The sequence below is a fragment of the Eptatretus burgeri genome, chromosome 5, assembly GCF_056783735.1.
Source record: "Eptatretus burgeri isolate ZD-2024b chromosome 5, Ebu_testis_v1, whole genome shotgun sequence".
Taxonomy (NCBI): Eukaryota; Metazoa; Chordata; class Myxini; order Myxiniformes; family Myxinidae; genus Eptatretus; species Eptatretus burgeri.
The window spans coordinates 5,555,488-5,575,100 of NC_140965.1; the positions used below are offsets into that span (position 1 = coordinate 5,555,488).

The 19,613-nt window shown below is 45.1% G+C and overlaps 1 protein-coding gene across 1 annotated transcript in view; it reads right to left on the reverse strand.

Annotated features, from left to right (window-relative positions):
* TSG101 (tumor susceptibility 101) overlaps positions 1-16,800 on the reverse strand; it is a 39,191-nt gene extending 22,391 nt beyond the window's left edge. The window contains exons 1-5 of the mRNA XM_085880523.1: positions 16,647-16,800; positions 9,887-9,971; positions 8,167-8,232; positions 2,202-2,365; positions 1,681-1,828 (exon numbers count right to left, since the gene is read on the reverse strand). Of these exons, the coding sequence (XP_085736649.1) occupies positions 1,681-1,828; positions 2,202-2,365; positions 8,167-8,232; positions 9,887-9,971; positions 16,647-16,688 (505 nt within the window). The 5' untranslated portion in view covers positions 16,689-16,800. The remainder of the gene's footprint in view (positions 1-1,680; positions 1,829-2,201; positions 2,366-8,166; positions 8,233-9,886; positions 9,972-16,646) is intronic.
* Between the last annotated feature and the right edge of the window lie 2,813 nt (positions 16,801-19,613).

Consider the following 19,613-nt stretch of genomic DNA (forward strand, 5'->3'; position numbering starts at 1 on the left):
ATTATTTGCTGAAAAAAGTATATGCTGTATCCTGGCGAGAATTTACGGAACAGTGTTTGGTTGTCGTGCAGCTCCGACAATTCTGGGCAGATTCCATCCATACTTGCTACAGATGATCAGCATGATCCCAATTAATGTATCAGGATGTTTTTATCTTTGCTGGTGGTCTTGGGGGAGGGGGGAGGGGAGGTGGGAGGATTCAAATTCTCCGTAAATGTGTATCGTGTAGCGCCGCCTCCAGGTGGGGAAGGGTATTACAAGTCTCCATCATTTACAGTGTATATAGTATTCCTGTCCCCACGTTTTCCAGTGCAGTGAGGCGTTTCACATTATAAGTAGTAGGTGTGTTTTTGCTTCATGTAAATGACCTAGGTTTTTTTTTTGCATACACAGACCTGTCATTTGCCTATACACCGCCAAAATAAAGGAGTGCGTCAGAATAATGTGATGCATGCTTGGAACAACATCGCCCGTAGTGCGGGTCCTCTGCAAGTAGCAATAAAACCTGATTGAGGGACCTGATCCGCTTCCATGCAAGATCCAGGGAATCCCAGGATGGTAATCATATGAAACACCCGCTCCCCAATGGAGCATAATATTCCCTCCCTTGACGGGGGTCACGAAAGCACTTGCACTATGCCACGTGTGCAGTGCAACAATGCGAGTAATCTCCACAGCTGACTTACCACTGGGTGGTGCTATACGCAACACATCGCGGTTGATGACAAATAAGCATTGTGTTTGTCGGTTTGATAACAGACAATAAACGAAGAAATATAAAAATACCGCATAAAAATTGTATGGAGGGAGCACACAAACAACAGCGAGTGACAACTACAACTACGAGTAAAAAAGATCCTTAGCTTTCTGGTTCGGTTTACTTCATTGTCCATCGTGATCGAGAGTCAACCCCACCTGGTATCAATTCAACAGCCGAGTGGGATTTGAACTCAGGATCATCGGATCCCAAGCCCACCACCCTAACCATTAAGCCAACACCAGGCAGAAACACAAGATTAACACTTCTTTTATTTTACTTTTCTGTAAAAATGCAACTAAACCAAACAGTATACGTCAGAGTTTAAAGGTTATTAGTCTGCTATTTCACAACACATTAGCCTGAAGTTAAGCTACCTTTAAAATATAGTTAGGTTCAATGCAAGTAAAGATCTTAGCAAGGAGTTAAATGCCCAGACAGAAAAAAAATACAAAAAAAAAAAAAAAACATCGTGAAGGAGGCAAAACAATGCCGTCGTAAACACGTACTCCAAGTTCTGCTTCTTCTTCGGCCTGTCCACAAGGACGGGCTCTTTGCTCATAATAATAATTTGGCTGAGGCCGAGCAAAGCGAGGTGGATTATTCCTGATATGTGACCCATGCCTACAAGTAGGTGACTTTTTGGAGCTCCGGCCACATTTTCCATCCAATCATGTAACTGTTTAAAAACAGAAAAAACATCCATGGGAGGTGCTCCTACGTTGAAAGTTTTCGTGTCAATCACTCAAGCAGTTGCGGAAAAAAAAAAAACATGAATAAAGGTGAAAAAGTGAATGCAGAAGAAGAAGAAGAAAAAAAAATGTGCGAGGGCCTCTGCCAACATGGTCAAGGATAGTTGTGGATGCCGATTACTAGTAATAAAAGTAAATACATTTGGATTGGAATCATCACTTTGTTCTTACTTGAGGGGTGGCTGACTGCTGGGTAGGATGTGTAACCAGAACCATACGGTGGATTGGGAGCAGCGTTTGCCGACCGTGAAAAAACTGGTGGCTCTTCGGCAAACACAACAACCATCACCTGGATAAGGCCCAGTATATCAGAGGTGTTCTGGGGGAAAGGTGGGGGTGGATAGTGAAGGAGAAAAAAGAAAATAGCAGCACGTTACAGGTATCCAATAAATCAAGAACATCAACACAAGTGCTCCAATGATTACTTATTGAGGAAGAAACATCATTCTCACGTACGGTGGGGCTTGTTTAACACAAACGTTACAGCGCCTGGAGTTTGTGATCACAAACGTAGCGACAAAAGCTGTTCCTTTTCAGTAAACGAGTTCATACCAAGCATGAAAAGTGTATGAATGATTAATTTTTTGAAAAAGGCTACGCTGTTTTTCCACTAAAATAAAGCTTAAAAACCTTTTTATTTACAGTACACTTTACCTTGCCTGCCATGAACAAAGGAAGACCCTACGGCTCACCGGCTTCCATTCGTGTAGGTATGGTAGGTAGATACGGCCGTTGGCATCAACGTGCTTGCTTTGCTTAATCATCATGCTGTTCGTGGGTTTCACGAAGCAGATGGGTGGGTTGTATGGGTGCGTGTCGAACAACCACAGCTGCACGGGAATGTTGTACACATTGCCTGCCGGAAGAGGTACGTTAATGGTCATTGCAATTGAGTGGCTCATCTATCAATTTCATACCACAGGTTTAATGAGCTGCTGGTTGACAACGGTATACCAACGTCATGGGAAGGAAAGTGGAATATAGCTGATGCTAACCCTTCGTCGGAGTCAAAAACCATCAATTGACAAATCAAAGGCGTTCTTGCTCAAAGGACTTACGTTTGATACATTGGCTTTAGTTAGCTTTGCTTCCCACAGCAGTCAGCATCGGTTCTATTTTATCACCTGAAACCCATCGTATAAATTGTCTTCCGACACAAGCCTCGACAAAGCAGAGCAATTACTCAGTCCATCCAACAGTTTAACTCTCAACAGAAATTCATATTCACGAGTTACAGTTACGTACATTCAATGATGGATTTAGTATTTTCAGTTGCAGGTCGAAATGAAATATTGCCCGTCTAGCGTCTGACCACAACAGGCAGTCTCGCTAGGGTCTGGGGCCATCGGGTTGTCCCCAAATGCTGGGGTTCCCAGTCTCTTCTGACCATAAAATGACTTTTAATCAAGCTAACATTTCTGGTGCTTTTTAAGCATTTTTTTTTTTAATCAAAATTTGTTTGACCAACACCAATTAATAACACGTCTTGGAATATGACATGAAAGCGAAGCAAATAATGGTCGCTTCATCTTGTGTGCCCTTCGCTTGACAGCACCAGGGAAAGTTTTGGCAATTTCCTGGATTTTCAGGGGAACTTCTACTTTGTAAAGGCTTCTGATTGGATAAATTTACCTTCAAGACTTGTCGCAATGATAATGGAAGGGGTTGTCGGAGATGAATGATGGGGAAAAGGGAAGTGTGGATTACTGTCGACTACATTTTTAAGGGGCTTTCACGCAAATCGTATAATTGGAGCGCTGCATAGGAACAATATGCCTGGTGTTGGCTTAATGGTTAGAGTGGTGGGATTGGGATCTTAGGATCCTGAGTTCAAATCCCCCTTGGCTGTTGAATTAATACCAGGTGGGGTTGACTCTGCCTGTCATCCTTCCGAGGTTGGCAAAATAAGTACCAGCTTGCTGGTATTCTGTCGGAGTGGTGACCCATCCAGGATTGTGCCCAATAAGCAAGGAGACTGCTTCAGCAGCATCAACGCTCTGCACAGAGTATGATCCCAATGGATGGATCGGAACAATCTTTTTATTTTTATTTTTTAATTAAAAGAAATAATTTTGTTCAAAAAATTTTTGCGTCAAAGTTGCCTGGTCCAACATGAAAATCATTTGACATCGTTATTTACATCCTTGACAGTCACCTTCAAATAAATTACTGTGAATCTCCTTGGGTAATATTGTCGTTACGTTCTTGAAAAGTGCAACGTTAGCAGAAACGACTGAAAGCAAATCCAATTTCCCCAGAAGAATTGATGTAAATTTGGGGGGGGAGGAGGGGAGGGAGGGTAAGGTTCCAGTGAAATTTTATCATTGCCAAACAGAAGACATCAGAGACAGTACCTATAGAAAGTCCACACCCATTTCAAATTTTTCACCTTTCTTTCCTTGTAGCCTGGAATTAAATTGCATTGAAGACTTTTTCCACCTTTATTTACACATCCGAACCACAACTTCCAAGTGAAAAACAACTTCTACAAATTTCACAAAATTAATTAAAAATACAAAACTAGAATATCTTGGTTGGGTAACTTTCCATCCTCCTTATAATAGCAATTGTAAATTAGCTCAGGTGTTACTAATCACCTTCAAAATCACACACCAAGTTAATTGGCCTCCACCTGCATTAAATTAATTGTTGTATCTTATATATTATTTCCGAGTTTGTGGTTTCGTGTCGCGCTATCTTCGACTTTGTTCTGCGCTCGAGTAACGTGATATTCGACTTACATTATCTCAAAGACCATATGAGGTGCATGGTACAAAAAAAGTAAATAAAATTGTTCTGAAACAGTGAAATCATATTCCACTTACTGCATTAAAGTAAAATTACTACTGATACTCTGCATCAGTTCCTTTCTCAAACACACCCACCCCAACATGTCGTGCAGAGCGTGGGTTATGCTAGTTCTGATTATTTCAGAATAAAATCAGCTGTTCCTGTAGGTTTCCTCTGCTGGGTAATGCATTTCACAGCAAAGACTCAACCATGTGCACTAAGGAGCTTGCAAAAGACCTCCAGGATAAAGTTGTGGAAACGCACAGATCAGGGTATGGGTATAAAGATATTTCAAAGGCCTTGAATATCCATTGAAGCACAGTCAAAACAATTATTAAAAAGTGGAAGGCATATGTACCACAAAGACCCTGCCAAGATCAGGCTGTCCCTACAAAGTGGATGACCAAACTAGGAGGAGACTGATCAGAGGTCACCAAAGGGCCTAAGGCAGCTTTGAGCAAGTCATGACATAAAATGTCAAAGCCCTCATCGTTTTAGTAATTTTGTTGTAAGGAGTTAAAGGACGAGCCCATATCTATGTACAACTAAAATGGCCGCCAGTCGACCAGTGGCCATTTTTGATCAGATTGCAAAATAAAGTGACGGGCACATGTGTGCCATCGTGTACTGTGCTGGTGCCAATTTTGAACAAAATTGACCATGCATGTTTGAGAAATGGTTGGGGACACAATTAACAAGATGGCCACCAGTTGGCCATTTTGGATCCGATCTCAGGAAAAAAAAAAAAAAAAAAAAAAAAGACGTGTTTATGTAAAGGCCCCGTCACACCTTGACGATTTAGCCAGCATACGCCTGACGTATGCAAAATTTGGCTAAAACGCTGGCACACGTCGAATACGTTATGGGTAAGTTTGTATACGTTAAGAGCACGCTGGCATACATCGTAGTACACTGGTTTTTTTTTCGTAGTACGCTGGCATACGTCTTAGTACGCCGAGGTGTTAGACAAATTTTCCATGCTTGAAATTTTTCGACGTATGCCAGCGTATGACTCATATGTTCCGCATAATGCTGGCCATAAGTTGTCGGCACGTTATGCGATCGTTGACACACGTCGACACACTTAACTTGGAAGTTACTCATAAGTTGAAACACGTCGAGGTAATGTTTAGCGTACCCGAAACTTATTTCTAAACCTGTGAGTAACGTGTTGTAGGCACACGTTACTCATAAGTCGAAACACGTCAATGTAATGGTTAGCGTCAGTGTTCCAGACTCCCTAGGTTTTTTTTTTTTTCCTTCGGTATGACGGTGATGTTAACACTTCGATTTATAGTGCGGTTATAATATAATAGAATTAATAGGCTGCCGCTCAACGATTTAAATCATAACCACACTAGAAATCGAAATGTCAACATCACCATCATACCGAAGAAAAAAAAAAAACAAAAAAAAAAAAACCAGGGAGTCTGGAACACTGACGCTAACCATTACCTTGACGCGTTTCGACTTATGAGTAACGTGCAAGTAACGTGTGTCAAGAATCGCGTAACTTGCCTACAACTTATGGCCATGCGTTATGCGGAACGTGTGTCATATGCAGAGTACGTCGAGAAATTTTCAGCATGTTGAAAATTTGTCGACGTATGCCAGCGTACTACAACGTATGCCAACGTACCACGACATATGCCAGCATGCTCTTAACGTATACAAAACTTACCCATAACGTATTCGACGTGTGCCAGCTTCGTTCGGCAAATTTTTCATACGTCGGCATACGCTGGCTAAAACGTCAAGGTGTGACAGCGGCTTCACACTTCGATGTCTAGTGCGGTTATGATTTGAATCGTCGAGCCGCAGCCTATGAATAGCCTACGCCACGTGATCATCGGCGATACGCTGCCGCGCTATGCATAAGTTAGACTATCGTTGGGCATAGGTTGTGAACGCCGACAACACGCTCAGCATTCGTTGCTATAAGTTATCTATATGCGATTGAAACGTTCTGTGTACGTTACTAATACGTTATGCATACGTCCAACACGTTATTATACGCCCAAAACTCAAAAAAAACATCAATAGTTCAGTGTACACCAGCGTTTTACATACATTGAGACCTTGCCATACACTGGCTAAAACGTCAAGGTGTGACAGGGCCTTAAGCCCTCATTCATTATCTGTGTGCCAAATTTGAACAACATCGGTAAATGCATGTCAGAAAAATGGTTGAGGAAGTGTTCAGCATCGGGGTTTTTTTACAACTAAAATGGCCCCAGTCAGCCATCTTGGATCTGATGTCAAAAACATGACACGCACATGTATACCATGATGTGTTGTCTTAGTGCCAAATACAAATAAAAACTGTCCATACATGTCCGAGATATGGTTGTGGATGCACCTACACACGCACGCACAGACTCGAAAACAGACACTAAATCCAAAAGCCCCAGTTTCGGACCAAGTCCAACGGGGGCTAAACAGTTATATGCCTTTCTGGCAAATACCTGTCATTGTGTGCATGTGACAACAATATCCCAAGCACTCCACAAGACTGGCCTACACAGTAGGGTGGTAATAAGGAAGCCATTACTCAACAAAAGTCCACCTTGAGTCACGTTTGGAGGTAAGCAACAAACCACTTTGGAGATTCTGAAGCCATGTGGCAAAAGGTTTTGTGGTCTGATGAAACCAAGATGGAATTTTTGGCCTCAATGCAAAGCATTATGTTTGGCACAAACCCAACACAGCACATCACCCAAAGAACAAGCATTATGTTTGGCACAAACCCAACACAGCACATCACCCAAAGAACACCATCCATATGGGAAAGCATGGCAGTGCCAGCATCACGTTATGGGGATGTTTCTCATCAGCAGGGACTGGGGCACTTGTCAGGATAGAAGAGAAAATGGATGGAGCAAAATACAGAGACATCCTTGAGGAAAACCTGATACCCTCTGCAAGAAAGATGAAATTGGGACAGAAGTTCACCTTTCAGCTTGCCAATGAACCAAAGCACACATCCAAAGCTACACTGGAGTGGCTAAGGAACAAAAAGGGAAATGTCCTTGAGTTCAGAGCCGTGACCTAAATCCAATCGAAAAGCTGTGACATGACTAACGCCCCCCACGCAACTTGATTGAGCTTGAACAGAAGAATGGGCAAATATTGCCCAATCGAGGTGTGGAAAGTTGTGAGAGACCGATCCCAACAGACTCACAGCTGTAATTGCTGTTAAAGCTGCTTCCACCAAGTATTAACTCAAGGAGGTGGACACTTATCCAACAAAGATATTCTAGTTTTGTATTTTTAATTAATTTTCTGAAATCTGTAGAAGTTGTGGGTTATGATGTATAAATAAAGGTGGAAAAATACTGATTTAATGCAATTTACTTCCAGGCTATAAGGCAACAAAAGGTGAAAATTTTGAAAGGGGATGTACACTTTGTATAGGCACTGTACATAAAAGTACAATGAGTGTGAAGGGGTGAGTGATGGAGTCAGATGGTAGAAGAAAGAGGATGGATGGTTCTCACGCTTTGGGCCGCAGTGTGGTGTGTACGGGGCTTCTACTGTACCTAAGTATGGGTGGATTTACACACCAGTCGGTATTCGGTAAGCTTATACTATAACTTTATTAAAACGAGGAAGACCATTAGTTTGATACTAAATTAGAGGTTTTGAGGTGTTACGACGCAGTCGAGCATGCGGTAGTTATCGACTGTACACGACCGTTACAACAGAACATTTAGCGAGTTTAAACAAATATGTTCTCAAACAGATCAGCGATGTAAGGCCAAAATAACATTAACCGGAACAACATTAAGTGAGGACTTGGTGCACTGTACTTTTATAACAACAACATTTTTAGAACATCCAAATGAGAAACGTCAAATTCAATATTACCTTTATATGGGACTGGAATTGTGCCGCTGAGGCTGACGAGCTCTTTCATGATGCCATCGTTAAAAACTGAAACAAACAACATATCATTGCTGAGGCACATAGTGATGTACAAAAAAATAAGAAGTTTAAACTGCAAAGACAGGTGATTCTTGTGAAACTGAGTGAATTCGTACTTCTTGAGAACTCCAGAGATTTATCCATATCAGAGCACTCTACTTACCATCCCAAAAAAGGCCAAAATAATAATAACTAGAGGGGGAGCACTCGGGAGAGTGCAAAACCTCCGCCGCCAATACTGCTGGGTCACTCAAGTGAACCTTATATCTTATTCATTAAATATGATGTCAACAGTGCTGAGAGTTATAGTTCTTTTCTCCAACATTTTTTTTTGGGGGATGGGGGGGGGGGGGTTGGAAATCACTTAAAACATGCAAAAAAAAAAGTTTTTTCTCAAAAATTTTTTTTTGGGGGGGGGTTGGAAATCACTTAAAATATGTAGAAATGCAATAAAAAATTTCTCTAACAATTTTTTTGGGGGGGGGGTGGAAACCACTTAAAACATGTAGAAATGCAAAAAAAAAATTTCTCTAACAATTTTTTTTGGAGGGGTGTAAATCACTTAAAACATGTAGAAATGCAAAAAAAAAATTTCTCAATTTCTTTTTGGGGGGGGGGGGGACCAAGTCCAAAATTTAATGGCATGATCTTTGGACCAGACCTAACCCCCCCACCAAGTTTCGTCGAAATCCGTCGAGGAGTTTTTCCGTAATACTGTTCACAAACAAACAAACAAACAAACAAACAGCAAGGGGTGAAAACAGTAACCTCCATCCATCTTCGAAGATGGCGGAGGTTAATTAATCCACCACGAAGAAAATGGACTCGTCATTCGCAAAGTCATCTCGCATAATTAATAATACATCAGAATGTTTAACAACTCAAGAATTGCTATAGCAGAGCATGCGCTACACAGATGGCCTTAACTATTGAAAAAGATCCTTACATAGTTTATAGTGGAGAAGTTTAAACCACCTGTGATTCAGCGAACACCCTTTGGGCGGCATATCTATACTAATAAATGTGTATGTGTGTGTAACATTTTGTCTTTGTCTCTGTCTCTATGTCACCCTCTCTTTGTCCTACCCCCTCCCAATACAGTGCAGCACCCTCCTCCCACACCTCTGTCTCTGTACGTGTCGAGGCAGTGTTTATAGTATGACCGGTACAAAATGGATTTCAGATTTTATTTGGTTTCCATAGAGAATCATTTACATGAGACGGTTTGAATCATAATTAATGCTCGACCACACGTCTGCCTTTCCTTCCTTTCACTTCATGGTGCCCTTCCCTCATTTTCTGCACCCCCACCCCTCATCACTCTTCCTCCATCCTCTCTTTCCCCCTCCATTTCCTCAACCTCCCCCCACCCCCTCTCTCCTTCACAGTCTCTCCCCCAACCCCTTTAGTAGTCCCGTCAGCGAAGCGATGGGTGGTATTTGCGAGTATATTTTTTATATATACATATTACATAAACAATAAAATGGTGGCATTTTCACAAATCAGAGCTGAAATACATGATATACCTCCCCCTTTTCCTTTCCCTTATTCATGCATAGACCATGGCCTTCAACTTTCAACAACCCTACCCCCCCCCCCAAAAGTCTCAAAATGTGAAGAGGAAGAATCAACCAAAAAACAAAAACAAAACGACAACACCTACCGTAATTATCTGGAACTGCTTTCAGGTCCTTGTACAGTGCAATTGTACTCAATACCTCCCGCATTGTTAAATCTTTGTACTTGTACTGTGGAGGACAAAAAAAAACACACACTGTATTGGACAGGACTGCCATTTACATTCACTTACACAAATTTGTGCTTTTGTCTCTTTAAAAGATAAAGGAAGCCACAGATAGAATTGTACATAAACCTGATGGTGTTGTTTTGATCACAAGATGGCGATTTACAAATACCAAACACGAACAAAAAGATTCTGGAACCTGCATTCACCATGAGGCACTGTCAGACCCCCGACATTCGCAGATTCGCTACGTGTATTCGTGGTTGATGAAACGCAACCCGCTTAGACATTCGCGGCCCTGTGCTTCGCATATTCAGTTTTTCACGGTTGCGAAAAACATCTTCCACGAGCCACGCATGGAGCAGCTGTACGTACGCAGAAAACATATTGTTGCAGGCCGGAGGACGGGTGAGAAGACCACCAGAGGGGGGGGGGGAAGCTATCTCGGGTTCCCACCAGAATCCCTGGAATTGTAGGCCGTCACACACGGATAATTCAGCGATGCGGCGGGTCGCTAACCGACCATGAACGCCAATAACTCAACCACATGATTTCGGGTCCTGAATCTACAGTTTATCCAGTTACCAAAAAAAAAAAAATCACGTGATCTAATTACCGGGGGGACATGCCCTCGGTACGCCTTGTCCAAACCGGATCAGATGCAGCTGAGTGACACTGCCAAGGACGTACCGGCTAAAAGGAACGGATCGTTGGGAATAAAGTCCCGGCGAAGTTAGGATACGGACCATGCTGGATCAATGAAAGAAAAGACAAAAACGAGCTGGGAACATTTCTACAAATAATTTATTCAAAGGCAGGTGAGGAAAGGTATGTGGCACAGTTTATTAAGTTTATTGTTGTGTGTAAGCAGAGATAGGAAGAAAAGTGGGGTGCAACACTAATACAAGAAATTTACTATAGCAGACACAGAGCAGAGTTATCCCAATATGATTCTTCTGCACTCTTAACTGAAGCGAGTACAGGCGCCATTATGCGCATGCATGTACGCACGCACGCACGCACGCACACACCCCGATGAAGAGTTAAGGAGAAGAAAAAGGAGAGGAGATGAGGCTAATGGTCTCTCAATACCTTGCACGATTGACCGACCGCACCACCCAGCATGTTGTGGGGGGATGCTCCGCTGGGCGATACCTCCCTGACAGCTGACATGTCATCTCCAGCTTCGTGGCACTTCATGCAGCTAAGCGTCGATCCAGAGAATGGGGCGCGACCAACAGGCGTGAAGGAGGGACTTTGGGCGGAGTCAGAAGCCAGTGGGTGGAGAGAGGCGGAGTCAAAAGTGAGTGGGTGTAGTGGCAGACAGGATCAGGTGGGTGGGTGGATGGGTGGAGTCAGCGGCGAGTTGGTGAAGGGCAGCGTCAGCAGGTGAGTGGGCGTGATGGCATGAACCAGCAGGAGCGAGCAAACAGGACCGGAAAAACCACCAGCAGACTGGGAACGCACGAACGGCCCCGTAGCCTGTCCTTTTACAGACCCTGTGGTGTGGGGCGGGGCGACGACCCGAAGCGATGCGTCGTCACCCGTATCGGGTGCTCTGGTTGGGCCCCGGCCATCACACGGCCCAGCCGTGATGGCCGGAAGCGGCTCCGCTTTACATCCGCAAGATGATTCCAAGCTGCGGAATAGTCTCGCTCTGAACACCATGACATGAATCGCCCTGCACCGAACTCCCGACCTGTGCCCCGGCGACCAGCGTCGGTCAATGCGCTGCCTGTCCGTACACCACGCCTCTGCCTGGCAGCAACCTTACCGAGCGGAGAGGCAAGACGACATTCGCCATCCGCGGGAGACACCCGCGGCCGTGGGGGTCAGCGAAGACCGACGGTAAGATGCTATGGTAAACCCATGCGCAGGTGTGTGCGTAGCCCAACAAGATGTGTGCCATTCGTGCCCTGCTCTGTGTACGATAATAAATTACCCCGGGGCTGCATGTGGGTCCGCCACCATTGAGCATGCCGCCATTTATCAAAGGTGGTGGTATGCACGGTGCCAGCCCTGATCTGTGTCAGGAATTGAGGGAAAAGGTTGGATATAATTATTAGATGTAGGTTTGGGTTGAAAAGAGTATAGATACAAGTCGTAGGTGGAGATTTGGATTGAAAAAAAGAGGACAGATATAATTATTAGATTCAGAAATGGGTTGAAAAGAACATGCCACGTGCGTCCTGCACGGCTTTGGTGAGGTTGTTTTTCCCATGGTTGGCCTTCGCGAGGACCCATTCTTACAGTGAAGGGTGTGGTTGCAGTTTTTACAGGTGGCTCTCCGAGTGCAGTGCCTGCTGGCCTTCACAAGGACCCATTCTTACAGTGAAGGGTGTGGTTGCAGTTTTTACAGGTGGCTCTCCGAGTGCAGTGCCTGCTGGCCTTCACAAGGACCCATTCTTACTGTGAAGGGCATGGCCATAGTTTTTACAGCCGGCTGAGTGCAGTGCTGCTTGAATTTATCTAAGGAATAAGAGAAAAAGAAAAGTAGGAATGAAGTCAGAGATATAATCAGACCTAACCATGACATTCACACAACACACAGTCCCGTTTGACCCATTAGACAAGAGGGAAGGGACTATCTGTGCATATATTAATGAAATAACTGTCTGGGGACCACTGTATGATGGATGCCATTGCGTTGGAGGGATGCAGTTCCCAGAACCGCAGCAATATCTTCCACGAGCCACGCACATGACCTGCTTCAAAATTTGCGGCCCTGTACTTCGCATTTTTATGGTATTTCTCGGACGCATAATTACTAATTTTTTTAACCACGCCATAAATTAGCTGCACGGCACTTCCTACCATTTGAGCGATAAATATGTTCCAGTGTATCTCCCACCAGCTGCATAAGACGCTATCCCCAGGAGTTGCACAACTAAATCTATTACAAGCTGCTAAAGACGTCATCCCCCAAGAGTTACACAATTAAAACACTTCACCGCGTCTACCACCAGCTGCGGAAGACGTTATCACCAAACATCCCTCGCAAACAATGGGCAGACTACTCACCACTCCCGCAGCTACCCACATTTCCGGTATGACTACTGATGTGCAGTGTGTCCTGGGTCTCAATCATTCTTCTCGTCCTGCTGCCTTGACCGGTGTTTTTCCTCTCGTTCTGCTCATTGATCAAACGTGGCTCCCAAGCGAAAGAACGGTGCTGGAAATCCGTTGACTGCCAAGAGGCAGCAGAAAGTGATGAGCCTGAGCAACAAAGTGGAGTTGCTGGACCGGCTTTTGAGAGTAGAGTGTGTGGCCTCTGTGGGCAGACTGCATGGAGAAAACAAATCCACTGTTCGCTACGTACAGGAGGAGAAGGCGATCCGAGAAAGTGTTGCGGCGAGCTCTGTACCGAGCACCAAAGTGGTCACCCAGGTCCAGGATGTCCACATAGAAAGGATGGAGAAGGGTCTCAACATATGGATGGAGGACAACTCACAGAAGAACATGCTTTTAAGTGGGCCTGTCATTCACGCAAAGGCGATATGTATTTATGCATATATGGCTGGCGTGGGTGGTGCTAGCATGAGTGATGCGGCTACGAGTGGCCTAGCATCTCGACTGAGCAGGGGATGGTTTGACTGCTTCAAGAAGCGGTAAGTCAAACTGTCAGGCGAGCGTGCTTTCGTGGACGACGAGGTGACCGAAACGCTCACTGCCCAACTCATGCAGCTCAACGAAGAGAAGGGGTTCCTGCCAGAGCAGGTGTTCAACACTGACGAGACCGACCTATTTTGGAAAAAGATGCCAACGTGAACTTTTATCTCGAAGACAGCATCGGTGTTCAAGGCTACAAAGGACCGGGTAGCTCTTCTTTGTGCAAACACAAAAGGGGGATGAGTGACGAAGCCCATGTTGCCGTACTGTTCCTTGAACCCACGTACTCTTTTTTTTATTTTTATTTTTGACCTTGAGGTCAAAATGAGGTCAGTTTAGTCATAAAATCATCAAAATTGTATATGAAACAAATTAATTATCAATTTCAACAGTACATTATACAGGTATGACCAGGAAATAATGTTCAGGAAGAGGCCATTCAACCCATCATGCCTGCACCACACCAATCGCAAATTTAATAAATCTGCCGATTCCCTTCGTGCGCAGCCTTTTGGCTGCTACATTGGTGCTCATTTCACCGACCTCGGAAGGATGACAAGCTGAGTCAACCCCCTGATGTTAATTCAGCAGCCAACAGGGCTTGAACTCAGGACCCGAGGATCCGAAGCCACCACCCTAACCACTAAGCCAACACCAGGTTAATTCTCATTTGAATACAGAATAAGCATAATGAATTGCTGGTTTGAATGCCTTATGGCTGTCCATTTCAAATAACATCATTGAAGCTACATGATTGATGATGTATTTGAGGAAACTGTTTTGTCACCAAAAATGTTTACAAAACCCAAATTTTCAGTTGTTCATTTTATCGTTCCATATTTTAGCTTGTGAACAATAATTTGGGTCAACAGTTCATAACATTGTCATATATTGATACAGAAGTAAAAAGTATAACAATATAACAAAGTAAGAATACATGTTTTAAACAATACAAGACTGGTTCATTATCATCAGGGTGAAATATGAAGGAACCGAATGGAAAGGGAAGCTTGTAGCATCGCTCGTTGTCAAACAGTACATATTACAACATCAAAATAGTTCAACAGTACAACCAGGACTTATCAGAAAGTTTATTTACCTTCATCATCGTCATCAATGATACGAACCCACTCGTTTGGATTCACTAAACATTTATATTCGCTTGCACAGGAATAATGCTCCTGTCCCCACGTTTTCCAGTGCAGTGAGGTGTTTTGAATTATAAGCAGTAGAGGTATGTTTTTGCCTCCTGAACGTAACTCGGCTTTGTTTTGGGGGTTTTTTTCTGCCTATGCAGAACTGTCAGTTACCTATACACCGCCCAAATAAAGGTATCTTCAGAAGAACGTGCTGCATGCTTGGAACAAGACCGCCCGGAGGGAGGGTGCTCTGCTGATGGATGAAATCCAAGCAACACATTATGCTTGTATTAGAATTAAAACATTCTGTTCGAATTGATCATTAAGGTTTTATGAAGGAATCTTGATGATTTTACCACGAAACTGACCTCATTTTGACCTCTCAACGGCAGAGGTCAAATATTGTTACGCATTTGGAAGCCTTTTGCACACAAACAGACAGCAGTAGCTCAGTTATCTCGATAAGTATGTGTTTATAGTTAGGGCCCCACCCCCTATGTCTAACGGGAATTACACGTGTGCGCTGCGGGTTTCTTACATCTTGAAGCCGCACAACGCCAACAAATCTCCTTCACTCATCGCCTCAGCTCCGACTCCACCCCTTGTCCAATCTGGAAGGTCATCACCTCAGGGCGACTCCGCCATAGCCAGATGGAGTGTTCGGCCCGACCAATGAGGGGAGGCCACTGATCGCCCGACAACCTCTTGTCCAATCGGGAGGCGAGTGGCCGGGGAAGAGAGAGTAGAGTGGTTGTCAGGACCAGAGTACTGCAGTCATCGTGGACTATTGCTTCTGGTCTGGCACAGTGGCTTGGTCTCTGTCGTGGTATGCGGCCCTTCGCGGTGGCTCATTGTGGTGGTGGTGGCCGAGCAGCCAGGGTCATGGGGCTGTGGATTTCGGAATGTGGGTTCGAGTCCCACCGTGGTGGTTGGAGTCTGGTGTGACCACACGAGGCGGGAAGGACCAGACCAGGCTCTGGTCCCCCAGCTGAACTACCCTCCTTGGCGGGAGGACCGAATAAAGACCCACGGGTTCCATTTCGTGTGTGTGTGTGTGTGTGTGTGTGTGTGTGTGTGTGTGTGTGTGTGTGTGTGTGTGTGTGTGTGTGTGTGTGTCCGTGAGCCCCGTCTGTAAGTAGAAACTGTTAAAGTGCCTCTGCGTTCCTTGTAAATTGCATTCCTCATAGTCGGTTTTAACTCTGCTCTCTGTGCTACTCTGCCCCATGATAAATAAACCCCCAATTGTTCAATGTACCAGCTCGTTGTCCATCACTTTCTTTCATTGGTCCAGCACGGTGCGTATTGAGAATTAGGGAGGCTGTGTGCCGTAAGTTGTCGTTTGGACCGACGGACTCTGGTAATTCCGCTCGGTTGCACCGGACCGAGGTCGTTCGAGTGACCCGGTTCGACAGAGTCCGTCGAGGGTGTGGTTATCCCCGGTAGTTGGACAATGTGGGTACTTAGGTATATCGAAATTAAGCAATTAACCCTACCCCACGCCGTCAAAATATTGGCGACCACGGTCCGCTAAGGGACCCGTGACCTTTCGGACTTATCCGGGAGTCACGACCTAAATTCCGGGTGTTCGGTGGGAGACGACCCTACTGCTCCCCCTGGTGGTCGTTTATCGCCACCGAACCCCAGCCCACAACAATATGACGTCACCAACTGAAAGATAATATGATTTCTTGTATATATATATATTTATTACAACAGCTGGTTACCTTCACGTATTATATCATTAAAAGACATTATTTGGTAAAACAAGCGATGCCAAGAACGACACCGATTCCCCCCCTTCGAACCGATCAATATTCAGGAAGAGGGAAGGATCTTGCACCCGCACAGAGAAACGGTTCCAAAAGGGCAGGATCGCCGATTATACAGGTTATTAAACACATCATCAAAGCCATTTGTTCCCGCTCATTTACCTTTTGTAACATCTTCTTGATCGCACCTTCGTTAGTCGCCATGGTGCAGGCCTCAGCACGCCTCGTCTCAGGCGGAGCTCCTGATTGGCGGAAATTTTCATCCTGTGGACGGAAGTTGTCTTTTCACATCGAAAATAAAAACTTACATCAGGAACAGCACATATTTAATTTTAAGAGTGGAAATTTTTTTTTACAAAGAGCACGGTTATCGCAGAGCGACGGGAAGCCTGAAAAAAAAAACGGACTTTCGCGACTTCGGCACGAACTACTTTGCCATGGCCGACAGAAGCTGTACAATAAACACCCCTTTTTATGCTGCAGATTTGGTCTGAATCAGAATTACGACTTTAAAATTGTTTATTCTCAAATTACCACGAACGTTTACGAGTCTTCCAGGAAACATCCTAGTTTAGATTAGTGTAAAAAGGGGTATATACTCGATGCATGCTCATCGAGTCATTCAACATCTCCAAAGGCAGCTGCTCATCGGACTGCGGATAGTGACGTCATAAACGTTGATATCTTTAAAAAGAAAAAGAAGAAGAAGAAGAAGAAGCTGAAAAAGAGGAGGAAGAAGAAGAAAAATAAAAAAAGAAGCTCCGACATGTTGAACTGCAGGAGGGCATCAGCTGATGGCATTCATCCGAGGTACTGATGGCATTCATCCGAGGTACTGATGGCATTCATCCGAGGTACTGATGGCATTCATCCGAGGTACTGATGGCATTCATCCGAGGTACTGATGGCATTCATCCGAGGTACTGATGGCATTCATCCAGGGTACTGATGGCATTCATCCGAGGTACTGATGGCATTCATCCAGGGTACTGATGGCATTCATCCAGGGTACTGATGGCATTCATCCAGGGTACTGATGGCATTCATCCAGGGTACTGATGGCATTCATCCGAGGTACTGATGGCATTCATCCAGCATACTGATGGCATTCATCCAGGGTACTGATGGCATTCATCCAGGGTACTGATGGCATTCATCCAGGGTACTGATGGCATTCATCCAGGGTACTGATGGCATTCATCCAGCGTACTGATGGCATTCATCCAGGGTACTGATGGCATTCATCCAGGGTACTGATGGCATTCATCCGAGGTACTGATGGCATTCATCCAGGGTACTGATGGCATTCATCCGAGGTACTGATGGCATTCATCCGAGGTACTGATGGCATTCATCCAAGGTGCTGATGGTATTCATCCAAGGTACTGATGGCATTCATCCAAGGTGCTGATGGCATTCATCCAGGGTACTGATGGCATTCATCCAGGGTACTGATGGCATTCATCCAGGGTACTGATGGCATTCATCCGAGGTACTGATGGCATTCATCCAGCATACTGATGGCATTCATCCAGGGTACTGATGGCATTCATCCAGCGTACTGATGGCATTCATCCGAGGTACTGATGGCATTCATCCGAGGTACTGATGGCATTCATCCAAGGTGCTGATGGTATTCATCCAAGGTACTGATGGCATTCATCCAAGGTGCTGATGGCATTCATCCAGGGTACTGATGGCATTCATCCAGGGTACTGATGGCATTCATCCGAGGTACTGATGGCATTCATCCGAGGTACTGATGGCATTCATCCAGCATACTGATGGCATTCATCCAGGGTACTGATGGCATTCATCCAGCGTACTGATGGCATTCATCCAGGGTACTGATGGCATTCATCCGAGGTACTGATGGCATTCATCCAAGGTGCTGATGGTATTCATCCAAGGTACAGTTGGCATTCATCCAAGGTGCTGATGGTATTCATCCAAGGTACTGGTGGCATTCCTCCAAGGTGCCTGAAAGATGATTACAGAGAGCATTGCACCTCCTCGCTGTGTGTGATATTGACGAGCTGACATGTTTACTCGACAATTAAGAACCAGTTGACATGATTTACCTTCTTTTCAATGAGGCATCTGATCTGCAGTACCCCTCCTCACCCTCACCCTCACCTCCACAGAAGGCTGCTGGAGGAGGTGACACCTATGATGATTGGCATTAAGGGCGAGCTTTGTGAGTGGCTCGAGGCATTTCTGAATTGGAGAAGAGACAGGTACATCACCCATCGGGGCGAATTGGGATTGGACACCTGTGAAAAATGGAGTCCTAGAGGGGAGAGTGATATAGGATGTCCCCTTCCCTGTCGTCCATCCTATTACCTCCGCCACCCAAAGTGGGCACAGGTTATGTTTTCACCCCTGTCTGTTTGTGAACAGGATATCTCAAAAGGTTATGGACAGATTCGGACGAAAATTTGGTGGACAGGGTTCGGGTTGTGTGGCAAGGACGAATCGATTCAATTTTGGTTCAGGTCCAGATGCAGATCCTGCTCTCAGTGGAAACAAAACGTGTGGAGGTATGTTCTCCACTGAGTACCGTTTTCGTTTATTAATGCCCTGATTAAACGAGACCATCTTGCGGAGCAGAGTAAAGACCTTCCCTGGTGGGTGGTGCTAGTGCCTGCGGCCTAGGACATGGCGACACGGCTCCCCGACTGCGCTGCGTGGATCGCCAAAGTGCTCCGGGTGGTTCACCCCGGGCTGGCCTCATGGGCCGGATCCCGCAATTTACTCCCGTACATTTACTCCTCAATAAAGGCCGGTCGCGTCGTTGGCCACCAAACCAGGAGGGCTTGGTCTTCATTTGCCTATGGATCCCGTTTTGGCTCGTTTGTCCCGGCCTTTTTCGAATGTCATGAACAAAGTTTGGTATATCACGGGTGATGAAGGTTGTGGTGAACGTTCTTCTGAATTGTGTGGAGTTGCTAAGAAAGCAAATACCTCTTTTGGGGGGCTGCTGAGGAAGAAGGGAGGAGTTCCCCCTCCCATCCCGGCCTCACGGCGGCACTGGGTTGGACCAGATAGTCTGGCTATGTCCGAAAGGGATTACCCTGTTAACACAAGTCCTACTCTCAGGGGGGTTTGTGGTGTTGGCAACCTCAAATC